General features: G+C 48.3%; 1 protein-coding gene across 1 annotated transcript in view; it reads left to right on the top strand.

Moving 5' to 3' along the window:
- Positions 1-13,631, top strand: part of SCN5A (sodium voltage-gated channel alpha subunit 5) — a 100,221-nt gene extending 86,590 nt beyond the window's left edge. The window contains exons 21-27 of the mRNA XM_042781639.1: positions 1,706-1,828; positions 3,989-4,270; positions 6,481-6,534; positions 7,196-7,337; positions 8,029-8,129; positions 9,802-10,072; positions 12,391-13,631. Coding sequence (XP_042637573.1) covers positions 1,706-1,828; positions 3,989-4,270; positions 6,481-6,534; positions 7,196-7,337; positions 8,029-8,129; positions 9,802-10,072; positions 12,391-13,631 — 2,214 coding nt within the window. The remainder of the gene's footprint in view (positions 1-1,705; positions 1,829-3,988; positions 4,271-6,480; positions 6,535-7,195; positions 7,338-8,028; positions 8,130-9,801; positions 10,073-12,390) is intronic.
- The last annotated feature ends 439 nt before the right edge of the window (positions 13,632-14,070 follow it).

The following is a 14,070-nucleotide window of genomic DNA, read 5'->3' as shown; positions in this document are numbered from 1 at the left end:
TCAGAAGTGAGGCTGGGACAAGGGAACTCAGTACTTCCCTGCTTAGTCTCAAGATTGAAGAATGAGCCTATGAAGGAGGAAACTGAGGCCCAGAGCAAGGAGGGACCTTGCTCAACATCGAGCAATAGGGGCTGGGTGCTGGAACCCAGCTTTCTTGACACTGCCTGCACTCCCCCCTCATTGCACATTTTATGGAAGAGGTCATTTTCAGGCTCAATGGAGCATGGTCTGGGCAAGGATGTTTTCAGGATCAATTTATGCATTTATTTATTTATTAGTAAATGCTATTGAGTATCTGCTCAGTACAAGTACTACTCTAGATGCTGGGAATATCAGGGAACACAATAGAGAAAAATCCTTGCCCACATTGAACTTATATTCTGCTAGAGGAAGGTAGTGGCTATGAACAATAAACATAATAAAAATCAATCAATTTTATGTTAGCAGGTAATAGGTATCAAGGTGAAACAAGGAAATGAGAGACAGGAGGGAGATTAGGTGCCAGGATTGGGAAGAGAGGTGCAGGTTGCAACCTTAAATCAACTGTCCAGGGTGGGCCCACCAAGAAGGTGACATTTGAGCAGTTTTGAAGGACATTGGGGTGCCAGGTAGATATCTGGCAGAAGGTTCCAAGTAGAGGTTGGTACAGCAGTGCAAAGGCACTGTGGTGGGAGTGTGGCTGGTTCCTGAGGAGCTGCAAGGAGGCCAGAATGGCTAGAGAAGAGTGAATGGAGGTTGTGGGGAGGAGTAGAGGGGATGAGGCCAGATTGCATTGGGGTATGCAGCTTTGAGAAAAGTTATGGAGTTTAATTCAGAATGAAATTGGGAGGCATTAGAAAGCTTTGACCCAAAGAGTGCCATGAACTGACTCATGTTCTTAAAGGATCACTCGGAATGTGTGGGGGTGGGGTAGGTGTAAGCAGGGAGAAGGGTTGGGAGTCTGTGGCAGAAATCCAGAGGAGAGATGATCATGACCTGGCAAGGGTGATGGCTAGTAGAAGTGGTGAGGAATGTTTGGACTTGGGATATAGTTTGAAGGCAGAGCCAACAGGAAATCCTGATAGGTTGGAGGTAGGGTATGAGAGACAGAGCAGAGGCAGGGATGATGCCAAGGCTTGTGGCCTGAGCAGCTGGAAGGATGGAGTGGCCATCAACTGTGATGAGGAAACTGGGTGGAGCAGGCAGGGTGAGCTTGGAAAGAACAGAGAAGGCACAGGAGGCCAGGCTGAGAACTGGGTGAGCAGATTGATGGTCCTGGTGCCCTGGAGGCCCTGCCCTCAGAAGAAGGTCCCCTAAAAGCCTCACTAAAGGAGTATAATTGGGCAGCATACAGCACACATGGAGACCAAAGTCCAGGCTTTGAGATCCTGCTCCTTCACATCAGCCTTGGAGCCTTGGCACTCAGTTCTTATATCTGTAGAATAGGAATACAGCATTGCAACGTCCTAGGGTTACTAGAGCTTTGACAGAACATGTGTATGAAGTGCCTTGCACACTTGGGCTTGCCCCATGCCTCTTGGCTCAGGAAGCCTGGTGTGGTGCATGGTGGGCCAGAGAAGATGACCCAACCCCAGGATAATGAAGGTGAAACACTGGAAGCCCTACTGGCTCTCTCGTATCCGGTCCTGGCTTAGGTGGGTGGAGAGCCCTACTGTCTCATCTCTAGAACTGTCCCCATCCCCACCACTCCCCCTGCTCCCCACAGGTCTCACTGATAAGCCTGGTGGCAAACACCCTGGGCTTTGCCGAGATGGGCCCCATCAAGTCACTGCGAACATTACGTGCACTTCGACCTCTGAGAGCCTTGTCACGATTCGAAGGCATGAGGGTAAGAAGGAGATGCTGCCTTCCCACGGGGGGAGAGGGAGGTGGTTCCGTAAGGGGATCCCCAGGCTCAGCTTGCAGACCAAGCAGCCCATCTTGGGGCTTGGACCTGTGGCCCTGCCTGACTTAGTAAGACCATGATCCAGAATTTCCAGGAGGGTCCCAGCTATAGCTTGGAGGCCCCAGCAGGGTTAGAGAGTGGTGAGAACCCTCTCCCCAGGGCTCTCAGCCTCCAGCCCTATGGGCTTCAGTGAGGGCGGAGAGGGCACTAGACAAAGAAGAGGAAGCAGAGCTCACCAGGCATAGGCGTCTCCAATACACCCCCGGCCCCACTGACACTCGAGGCCCCTCCAGTTCCCATCCCTCAGGGCCTCATCTCTGTGTGCCCCACTCCTTGTGCTCCTCTGTGCCCAGCCTCTATGACAGACACTGGCCAACCCTTCCTCTGGATGTGATGGGCAGTGCAGCTCTGGCGAGGACAGAGCAAGCTGTTTTCCCTCCTTGGTTATCAGTTTGCAGAGTGAAACGGTCATTTGCTATTTTGCACTATTTTCTTAGTACAAAGCCCTATGCGTTTTTAAAATTACCAAATTTCACCAAAGAATGTGACTATATGAGGGAAATAATAGAGCCTATCAAGAAAAGCAGTAGTCATGATGGCTATCGTCAGAAAATAAACAAGCACAATGGAAGAGAGAGAGAGTTTGTGTGTGTACACATACATACATATGTATGCAGTTTATGAAATGTACCAAATTCCATGTGGCTTTACAAGTCACCTCTGTATCTTTCTCACTGGCCCATCACAGCCCATCATTTGGTTGGTTGCTTTGACTACACACATCCCCAATCTATGGAGAAACAAATTGCTTATTCCTGATGGAAAACCATCAGCAAGTGAATAATGTGACCCCATTAAATATATTTTGGGAGCAAAGACATTTGATTCCAAAGGGATGACAAGGAGGTGCTAGTTGCCAGGAATGCCTCTTCCATGACTGTTGCCACAAAGCCAAGCCAGGGGCAAACTCCAGGGCCTTCCACCCACCTGAAGCTTGTTGCCTGTTGAGAGTTAGGTTTCCCACTCTGTTCCCATGGTTCATCAGGGCTGCTGAGGAACCAGGGATGACTCCTCCTTTGCATGGTCAGTATTAACCACTCCAGTATGTAGTCCCTCTGCATGCCATACTGCACAGCCCCACACCCAACTTTACTTTCAATCTGTGTTGCAAACGTGTCCCTGACTCATGGCAGCTAGGGACTTGGTCCCTGAGTAGAGTGTATTATCCCAAATGCATTTGTCAAGGAAGCCTCTCTTGAGTGCTGTGATTTTAGATGATGAGTGTGAGGCCCTGGCTTCATGGGGTCAGAGAGCAGCTCCCATGGGAGTGAGAAGAGGCACACGGAGCACCTACGCCACCTGCCCTCCCAGCTCTGCACCTTCTGGAGCATTGCAGGATTTTCATGGCTCCTTCCAGACCTACCATCCAGAGATCTCTGGGTACTTTAAGAGAGAATGCTCATCCAAGTACCAGCAACCCTAAAGTATGTCAGAAATTTAGCTCAGAGAAATGTACTCAAAACCAAACCCACTGCATCAAGTCAGATCCAACTCATAGCAACCCCTCCTTGGTTTCTGAGGCAGTATCCCTATGGAAGTAGAAGTAGATTGCCCAATCTTCCTTCCGAGGAGTGGCTGGTGGGTTTGAACTGCCAGCTTTCTGGTTAGCAGTCAAATGCCTTAGGCATTATACCACCAGAGCTTGCTCAGAGAATGTACTAGACCAATGGAATTGATAGGAATCACAGAGTATTCAGAATGTGTCTCCAGAAGTCTTTCCCATCAGATTTCTGGCATACTCAACTAGCAGAGACCTATTGGAAATTAAGTTTTGAAGGTCATGGATTCAGGGTAGAGCCAATAATGGAAAGGCATTTGCTCTGGAATCGCATCTGACTTAAGGGTGGCACAGAAAAGGCTTCATATGCTCTCTACTTGCCACCAGGGTGTCCAGCCATGAAATCGGCTTCTCCTTAGGGATCTTGAGCCTATTACCTCAAGATCTCCCACCCCAGAGACCTGTAGTCAGGAAGTTCATTGGTGGGGGGTCTTGCATATCCTCTTGGCTCCCCCAGGAGCTGAGCCTCTTCTCTGTCCATTGAGGTTGTGGTCAATGCCTTGGTGGGTGCCATCCCATCCATCATGAACGTCTTGCTCGTCTGCCTCATCTTCTGGCTCATCTTCAGCATCATGGGTGTGAACATGTTTGCGGGAAAGTTTGGGAAGTGCATCAACCAGACTGAGGGAGACCTGCCTTTGAACTATACCATTGTGAACAACAAGAGCGAGTGTGAGTCCTTCAACGTGACTGGCGAATTGTACTGGACCAAAGTGAAAGTCAACTTTGACAACGTGGGAGCCGGGTACCTGGCCCTTCTGCAGGTGGTAAGTCCTGGAGAGGAGGGACTCCTTCCTCTCACTAGATGTCCAGCAGCAGGGGCCTCCACCTATGGATTGAGCAGGAGGGGGACAGTGGGGCTGCCCTAGATCCTCACAATAGGGTCACTCTTTCCCCAAAAAGGTTAAGGATTCTCCAAGGGCTTCTTGGTTCCTTGGGAAGTCCCCAGGATTTCATCTCTAGAGCAGATACCACATTCTCTGAGGTGCAGGGCATGGGATGATACAGATGAACACTGAAACACAACGAGCTCACCAGCCAGTGGTCAATTTGACTTCCTCACACTGTCAGTCTGGCAGTAAGAGGGCACAGGTTAAAAATGGAAGACCTTAGACTATCCAGGGACTAAACTATTAGCAAAATTGTGATTCTGGCCTCCCTCTGTTATAAAAGGTAATGATGCCTATTGTGTTGTTTAAAAGGATGTGTTTATTTCCACGTTTGATATACAAGATGTATGATATTTTAACACGCATGGTCCTATCCAGTCCTTCCAAAGATTCCACTGATTTGTAAGCACAAGTGGCTTCAGTGATTATAACATGTGCTGAACATAAACCTGCCACTAGGCTTGACAGCAGAAATGCAAACAGAACGCTAATTCAGCCTGCTTTCCTTGCTATTCCAATCTTAAGTCCAAACTCTCGTCTCTAGTCCCCAAGTAGAGGAAAACTCAGTGGGCACTCTTCTGAAAACCTGTGCATCCACTCATACCTCTACCCACTCCTTAAATGCTGGTAGTTGCTTTTCCCAGAGACTCCCCTATAACACCTAGTGGAGAACAGGATTAGGAGCCTACCATCCCCATGGCTGTCTCTCTAAACTGTCAGGATTTTATCCCTTGGAACTTTCAGATGGGCAGAACCACTCAGTGACTGGGAAGAATTTGTTCACAAGCATGTTGAACTTTGGGTACTCCCTAGAAGTTTCCAAGACATCTTTAGGCCTCTTTTCTCTTACAAAGCACAGGGAGCACCTTGTACCACATTGACACAGAGCACTGAAGTAACTTCCCTTCTTTGGGCCTCAGTTTCTGCATGTGCCCTGCCTGCCTCAGAAGAACTCTTAGACATAGAAAGAATGTGCAGCTGAGCTTGTGCCCTCAGAGGAGGCCTAGGGCAATGCTACATTTTGCCATGGACACATCAGGCAGTTGCTGTGAACACCAAGCATATTTCTTGGGCTCTTTCAGAGTCCTCATTGCAGCCCAGAGAAGGACATATGATGCTGTCAGCATTAGGGCCCTGTTCCCCTCAACTTCCCTCTTTTCCCTCATGGGGTGATATGCTACAGCCAGTTTGTACCAGCTCACAAGAGACAATTTTTACATTTTCAGGAATTTTGCAAACTGATTGCTAAACACAGCCATTATTCAGACTTAAGTTATATAAACTTGTAATTAACTAAATCATATGAAAGCATCAATAATAAAGTCTCCATTACATTTTACTCTCACCTATGCTCTGGATGTTACATATATCTATTGTATCTGTATAGTGGGAATACTATAATGGCATGCTCCTGCACTTCTGTTCACAGCTCTGTGTTTAGTAACATAATGTTAGTAACTTGAAATCAGTCATGATGGGAGTATTTACACCAGAGTAATTGGCAAACACAACAATCAGGGCTTATTTACCTTCTGGAAACATTTACCATAACAACACTGGCAAAAGGGCCCCCTTAAGAACAAGGGAAGGTTGGAATCCTCTAGGGACTGCCTTTGGAAGTCTCTGGAATAGAAGCCACGTTGTTCTCTGAGGTGCATGGCAAGGGGTACCTGCAGCTGGAACAGAGAACCCAAGCCCCACTTCTCTGTCCTAGACACCTGCTGTCAGGACCCTGTGTCATTTTAGATTGTGAAATGAACATGGATCTGAGGACAGACCACTTCAGGCCTCATCAGTCTCTGAATTTCTTATTCTCAATCAAGAAGCTGGTTCTCCCATTGCATGACTTTCATGGGGTCTTCTGGGCAGGCTTTTCCTGCACCCCTTGCCCATGCCACCATCCCCTAAAACAAGAACGCCCTTCCCTGACCTACTGGTTAGTTGGACACTGCTAAAGGGGACAAGAGAAGGTGCTTGCTTCTTGTAGAGGGTTCTGTCCTGGTCTCATTTGTCCAGACAGGAGTCCTAAGTGGCTCAGGTAAGGTGTAGAGTTAAAAGATTTTCTTAATATTGTCTTTTCCTTCCAGGCAACATTTAAAGGCTGGATGGACATTATGTATGCAGCTGTGGACTCCAGGGGGGTAGGTTGTCACAGTAGCCTCTCTTACCAAAGCAGGAACCTGTGTCTATATCTGAAAACCCAGCCTACAAGGACCAGATCTCCTGATCTGAGATGCCCAGCCCTGGCCCTGCAACAAGACTATGTGACCTTCTAAGGAGTCAAAAAATTCTCGAATGTCTCTCAAATTCAATTCACTGTAGTTTAATCTTAAGTTTTTCCCCAGGAGAATGGGTGGAAGCAACAGAGACTCAAATCTAGTTTCTTCTTCATTCTTGGGTCCTACTCAGTCACACCAACAGTGCCATGAATACCGAGAGAGGCATGATTTATTCAAACCTCCAAGTCCCCAGGGGCTAAAGCCATGCAGTGATAATGTGCCATCTTTAGCCCAGTGCTGCTTTCTATCCTGTCACCATTACTCTTGTAATTACATTACTCTTGTAATTACTCTTTATCCCACCTGCCCCTGGCCCTGCTCTGTACTCAAACATACACATCTGTGCTGGTGACCTGCCACTGGACACACCCTCTCTCCCACAGAGTAGACACCCAGCCAGCCCTCTGCCTTCACCCCCATGCCTGTCTGATCCCCCAGAACACATCCTGTCTCCCAGACCATATCGCTTCTCATCTGCTAGACCACAGCTTGTCTGATCCCCTGTATGATCTCTCCCCTTCAGTGTGAAGAGCAGCCCCAGTGGGAGTACAACCTCTACATGTACATCTACTTCGTCATTTTCATCATCTTCGGATCTTTCTTCACCCTGAACCTTTTCATTGGTGTCATCATTGACAACTTCAACCAACAGAAGAAAAAGATACGTAGAGCACAGGCTCCCTACCTGGGCAGAGCAGGGCTCGCCAGGGCATTGAGGAGCAATTCTGGCTCCAGGCCCCATCTCTCCTTCTCTGTTAGAGATGGTCCTCTTGTTCCTACTAGAATGTGGTGGGAAAGGGGTACATCCATGGATGTAACACTCTGAGGCCTGTAAGGATGTAAGGAGGGGCTTTGGTTGGAGGCCCCACACCTGCCCTACTCTACCTGAAAGATGAGGTGCCTGAAAGAAGCTGGAGCGAGAATGGTGACTGTTCATTTGGTCCTTAATCAGGGAACATGGGTGGAACCTGTGTAGAGAAAGATGCGAGGCCAAGAGAAACAGGGTCTGCCTGGAGTTCTATCACAGGGACCATGACTGGGTTGTAGACAACAAAGTCGGTGGAGAGAACCCTGGGCTAGCTGAGCTGAGCAAGGGAGTGAGGAGGGGCTAGGAACTGGATTTCCTGGTCACAAAGCCAGAGAGACTTCAGGATGAAGGGAGAGGAGGGACTCGAAAAATAGGTCTGGGGAAGAACTTCTCATACAAGATAGGGACATGCTTTTTTTTCTACCAGGAGAGGAAGTGAAGAGGGGGCCACCCTTGCACCCTCATCAAGAAGGGAAGATCCCTGTCCCTTCTATGCTAGGGCCTCTGAGGACCCCAAAATGAGGTGATCCCTGTCTCTCTGCACTTAGGGGGCCAGGACATCTTCATGACAGAGGAACAGAAGAAGTACTACAATGCTATGAAGAAGCTGGGCTCCAAGAAGCCCCAGAAGCCCATCCCACGGCCCTTGGTGAGCCAGGTTCCCATTTGCGTATAGAGAGAATCTGCTATGCGGACCCTGGGAAACCCCTACACCACACAGCTGGTCACTGGGGCTTCTTCATGATCTCTTGGTCCAGCCTGGGGCCCTTGGCCAGTCCAGGAAATGAGGGACCCTCTCTGGTATCTGGCCATACATAGCAGTTTTGGTCTCATGGAGCTAGTGAGGAAGCCGTGAGAAGGCTGTGGCATCCAAGGGATACTCACCACCCACAGGAACCCATCTGCCTCTGAAGGAGCCCCCTCCTCCCCTACCAGGGTAAAGGCTTTCCCCAAGGAGGGCAAAGCAGCCACCACAGCCCTCAGCCCCATTTTATAGCCTCATTTTTGCAACCCCCTGAGCAGTCAAGGAGCTGTATTCCAGAGTGCCATGGATGGGTGGGGCCAGAAGAGGCTGCAGAGTCCTCTGCCAGGCTCACCCCTATTGGCCTGATCAAGCTACTGTCCAAAATGTGTGTGTGTGTGTGTGTGTGTGTGTGTGTTTGTATGTGTTTTATGGTGGTAGGGGTGGGGGTAACAATTAGGTAACATAACCTAAATTACCAGCTAGTAAGTGGCAGCCTCAGTTTTTCTATCTACTCAGTTTCATCTGATTTTTCCTGTTCACTCTGCTCTGCTCTGGGGTAGTTGTACATGTGTTCAGTTATTTATAATTTCACCTCTTCCCCCAAATGATAGGGACCTAACCAAATCCAAACCCACTGCCATTGACTAGATTCTGACCCGATTCTGGCCTGATCAAGCTACTGTCCAAAATGTGTGTGTGTGTGTGTGTGTTTTATGATGGTAGGGGTGGGGGGTAACAATTAGGTGACATAACCTAAATTACTAGCTAGTAAGTGGCTAGGATTTCTAAGACTGTAAATCTTTGCAGAAGCAGAGTGCCACATCTTTCTCCCGAGGAGCAACTAGTGAGTCCAAACCACTGACCTTTCAGTTACCAGCCAAGCACTTTTACCACTGTGCCACTAGGGCTCCTTTAATATGGCCCTGCTTACAATTAAAACAGAGAGCTCTGGTGGTGTAGTGCCCAAAGCATTTGACTGCTAACCAGAAGGCTGTCAGTTCAAACCCACCAGCCACTCCTCGTAAGGAAGGTTAGGCAGTCTACTTCCATAGTGATACTGCCTCAAAAACCCAAGCAGGGGTTGCTATGAGTCAGATTCGACTCAATGGCAATGTGTTGCATTTGTTGCATACAATTAAAACATATGCAAATATAGTTAGTAGAATAAATAATAAATTTCATAAAAAGAGTGGAAAAAATCTGTTAAACCACAGAGCTAACAGAATATTTAGGATTAAACTTTAAATCTGAGGCAGTGGGAACAAAAAGAGAAGCACAATGTGCTAAGAAAACTCGGGGTAGGAGAAATCCCTTCCTTAAGATTCATCAAAGAAGGCCTCAGAGAGGAAAGTACCTAAGAACTGGACCTTAAAGGCGGGTAGTGTTCAGCAGGAAGGCCAGGCTTTTTCAACCCCTGCCTTCTTCCTTTGCACTTCCAGGGACAGTATAGCAAAGCTAATGGCCTCACCAAAGAGTAGAGTAGAAGGGTGGATTGTTGGGCTGAGAGGCAACAACTAAAGTTTGCTGGCCTGTCTGCACTCCCTGCTGAGCCCACAGCATTTGCCTCTCATTTCAGAACAAGTACCAGGGCTTCATGTTTGACATCGTGACCAAGCAGGCTTTTGACGTCACCATCATGTTTCTTATCTGCTTGAACATGGTGACCATGATGGTGGAGACAGATGACCAGAGCCCTGAGAAGGTCAACATCTTGGCCAAGATCAACCTGCTCTTTGTAGCCATCTTCACGGGCGAGTGCATCATCAAGATGGCTGCCCTGCGCCACTACTACTTCACCAACAGCTGGAACATCTTTGACTTCGTGGTTGTCATCCTCTCCATCGTGGGTAGGTATGCATGTCTGGACAGAGAAGCCCTCCTCAGGTCAGGCTCTTTTCCAGCCTCTGGGTCTGGACCAGGTCACCATTAATGACAAGTACAACACTAAGCTTCTTTGTCCTTTTCTGTCTATCCTTCCCCCGATCTCTCTCTCACTCACTGTCTAACATGCATACACACAGAGACGTGCGTGCATGTGCAAACACATACACAGAGTTCCAGAGAGAACTTTTCTGGGAGGCCCATTCAAACCAAGGGGGCTAACCTGGAAGAAAGGCCATCACTCCCTTCTGGCCCCCTCCTCCAGGGGATCCTGGAATGCAGCTGACTGCTTGGGGACATTTAAGGATGAGTCTGGGAAAGGTGGGAGAGGCCCTGGAGGCTTTTTTGGCCTCTCAAGGGAAAGCCTGAATCCTAAGTTGAAGAAAGAAGAGGTTCCCCTCCCTTAGGGTGAGGTGAGTACTCAGAAGATTCTGGAGTCTAACCACCAAGATGTGTGCCAGGCTCATTGACACAGCATCCATCTCATGCAGTTCACCTTATAAAGTCACCACTATAGTGGACATACAGCTAGGGAGCAGCAGAGAGGATTCAGACCCATGTCTGTTTGACCTCAGAGACCAGACTCTTTTATTTCCATAACAGCTTTATTGAGATATAATTCACATGCCACAAATGTCATCATTTAATGTGTACAATTCATTTAGTATATTCACAGAGTTGTGCACCCATCAGCACTAATTTTGGAACATTCTGATCAGCCTACAAAGAAACCCTGTATCCATTAACAGTCACTCCCCATTTTCTCTCCTCTCCCAACTCCTAGCAACCACTAATCTAAAATTTTGAGGAACTGCCAAATTGTTCACTAACATGCTTGTACCATTTTACATTCCCCCCTCCCCATCAATGTATGAGGGTTCCTATTATTCCACATTCTTGTCAACACTTGTTATTATCTGTTTTTATTATTGTTATTATTTTAGCTATCCTAGTAGGTGTGAATAAGGAGACCTAGTAGTGCAATGGTTAAGCATTCAGCTGCTAAGTAAAAGATCAGTGGTTTGAATCCATTGGCCAGTCCACCAGAAAAAGATATAGCATTTTACTTCCACAAAGATTTATAGCCTTGTAAACCCTATGGGACAATTCTTCTCTGACCTAAAGGGTCACTATGAGTCAGAATCAATTAGATGGCAACAGGTTTAGCAGGTGTGATGTGATAGCCCACTGTTGTTTGCACTTGCATTGCTATAATGACTAATGATGTTGAATATCTTTTCATGAGCTTAGTGGCCATTGTATGTCTTTTTGGAGAAATATCTATTCAAATGCTTTGCATATTTTCAAATTATCTTTTTGTTGTTGAATCATAAGGGTTTGTTATATATTCTGAGTACCAGTTCCTTATCGACATATGATTTGCAAATATTTTCTCCCATTTTGTAGATTGACTTTCTTGATAGTGTCCATTGGAACACAAATTTTTTAAATTTTTGAAATCCAATTTATTTATTTTTCTTTTTGTCACTTGGACTCAGGGTCCAAACTCTTGAAAACCCCTACCTGATGGGGCTATGCCTTAGGGTGACTCTGACTTTCATCATTCTGCCAAATGCAGCTCCTGCCTTTGCTGAACTCACAGAGTAGCACAGGGGCTGTTGTTACTGCATTGATGAGCCAATGGTTAGAAGCATCAAGTTGGGAATGCTCTGGGAGGTCCCACATGGGTATGAGGGCCAGGACATGCTTGGTGGGAACTGGACAGAGGCTTTAGAGAATTCAGGATGGCAGTAGCAGGAGTGGAACAGTTGAGGTGTCAGTCTTGGAGGCCTTGAGAGGTACAGCATGTAAGGGTTCATTGTGCGTGTGAGTCATCTGGGCTGGTTAAAACACAGTGGGTTTGGGGGTAGAGCTCAGAGTGTGTGCTTTCCTAACAGCCAGCCAAGAGACTACATTTCAAGAAGCAAGGGGTTATTAGATCTGAGTTCTGATCTAAGATTGACCACCAATGTGCTCAGACCTTAGAATGTATTATCTAGAAGACAGGGCTGGCACAACTCTGTTGCCCAGGTATATTCAGAATATTGAGTGACAGAAGGGGTGAGAAGGTGCTTTGGAAAGGATGTGGATGCTGTGGACCCTCATTTTCTGAGTCATAGATGCAGAAATGGAGGTGCAGGGAGGTGGGAGGAGGCAGGGTCCGAAAGTGCCCAAGTTGGCCCAATCTTCCGGGAAGGGCTCCTCACAGTATGGAGACCCCAATGAAGCTGGGCTGGAGAGAGGATGTGCCATCAGTGGCCACAGTCTCTGTTGTTTCCCACAGGCACTGTGCTCTCAGACATCATCCAGAAGTACTTCTTCTCCCCAACACTCTTCCGTGTCATCCGCCTGGCCCGAATTGGCCGCATCCTTAGATTGATCCGAGGGGCCAAGGGGATCCGGACGCTGCTCTTTGCCCTCATGATGTCCCTGCCTGCCCTCTTCAATATTGGGCTGCTGCTCTTCCTCGTCATGTTCATCTACTCCATCTTCGGCATGGCCAACTTCGCATATGTCAAGTGGGAGGCTGGCATCGACGACATGTTCAACTTCCAGACCTTTGCCAACAGCATGCTGTGTCTTTTCCAGATCACCACGTCAGCTGGCTGGGATGGCCTCCTCAGTCCCATCCTCAACACAGGGCCCCCATACTGTGACCCCAATCTGCCCAACAGCAATGGCTCCCGGGGTAACTGTGGGAGCCCAGCCGTAGGTATCCTCTTCTTCACCACCTATATCATCATCTCCTTCCTCATCGTGGTCAACATGTACATTGCCATCATCCTGGAGAACTTCAGCGTGGCCACAGAGGAGAGTACTGAGCCCCTGAGTGAAGATGACTTTGATATGTTCTATGAGATCTGGGAGAAGTTCGACCCCGAGGCCACTCAGTTCATTGAGTATGCAGCCCTGTCTGACTTTGCCGATGCCCTGTCTGAGCCACTCCGTATCGCCAAGCCCAACCAGATAAGCCTCATCAACATGGACCTACCCATGGTGAGTGGGGACCGTATCCACTGCATGGACATCCTCTTTGCCTTCACCAAGAGGGTCTTGGGTGAGTCTGGGGAGATGGATGCCTTGAAGATCCAGATGGAGGAGAAGTTCATGGCAGCCAACCCATCTAAAATATCCTACGAGCCCATCACAACCACCCTCCGGCGCAAGCACGAGGAGGTATCAGCCACGGTCATCCAGCGAGCCTTCCGGAGGCACCTGCTGCAGCGCTCTGTGAAGCACGCCTCCTTTCTCTTCCGGCAGCAGGCAGGCAGCAGTGGCCTCTCTGATGAGGATGCCCCTGAGCGAGAAGGCCTCATCGCCTACATGATGAACGAGAACTTCTCCCGGCGCACGGACCCTCCTTCCAGCTCCTCCATCTCCTCCACATCCTTCCCACCCTCCTATGACAGCGTCACCAGGGCTACCAGTGATAACCTCCAGGTACGGGTGTCTGATTATAGCCGCAGTGAAGATCTTGCAGACTTCCCCCCATCACCAGATGGGGACCGCGAGTCCATCGTGTAAGCCTCAGCCCCAGCTGGCCAGGACACTAAGAAGAAGCCTTTTGCGCTGTGGCAAACCTGAATGCAGTCACAAATCAGCATCTGAGGGGGCCTTCCTTCCTTTGGGCTTCAGGGTGAGAGAGGGGCCTCAGCTCTACGGCTCTACAAGGCAGAGTGAGTGGCATCCACGTCAGCAGCCTGAGAAGGTGGCAGAGCCAACTCTTCGGTGGAGGGGTAGGCTTATCCCTGGAGACCCCACACATAGCAGTGGCCTGTTCCATCACACAATGCCCTGGGGCTCTGAAAAAGCAACTCCATCTCAGCTGCTGAGGCAAAACATAAAACTGGGACTGTATATGTTGTGAATGGGCTTTCATAAATTTATTATATTTGATATTTTTTTACTTGAGCAAAGAACTAACCTTTTTTTCCTGTGGACATGAGTGGCAAGTCACGCTGCC

This window comes from Orycteropus afer, unplaced genomic scaffold (assembly GCF_000298275.1).
Source record: "Orycteropus afer afer isolate SDZICR_OR568_19922 unplaced genomic scaffold, OryAfe1.0 scaffold00142, whole genome shotgun sequence".
NCBI classification, from domain to species: domain Eukaryota; kingdom Metazoa; phylum Chordata; class Mammalia; order Tubulidentata; family Orycteropodidae; genus Orycteropus; species Orycteropus afer.
The sequence above is the reverse complement of the archived record's forward strand: the minus strand, read 5'-3'. Positions and strand labels throughout refer to the sequence as shown.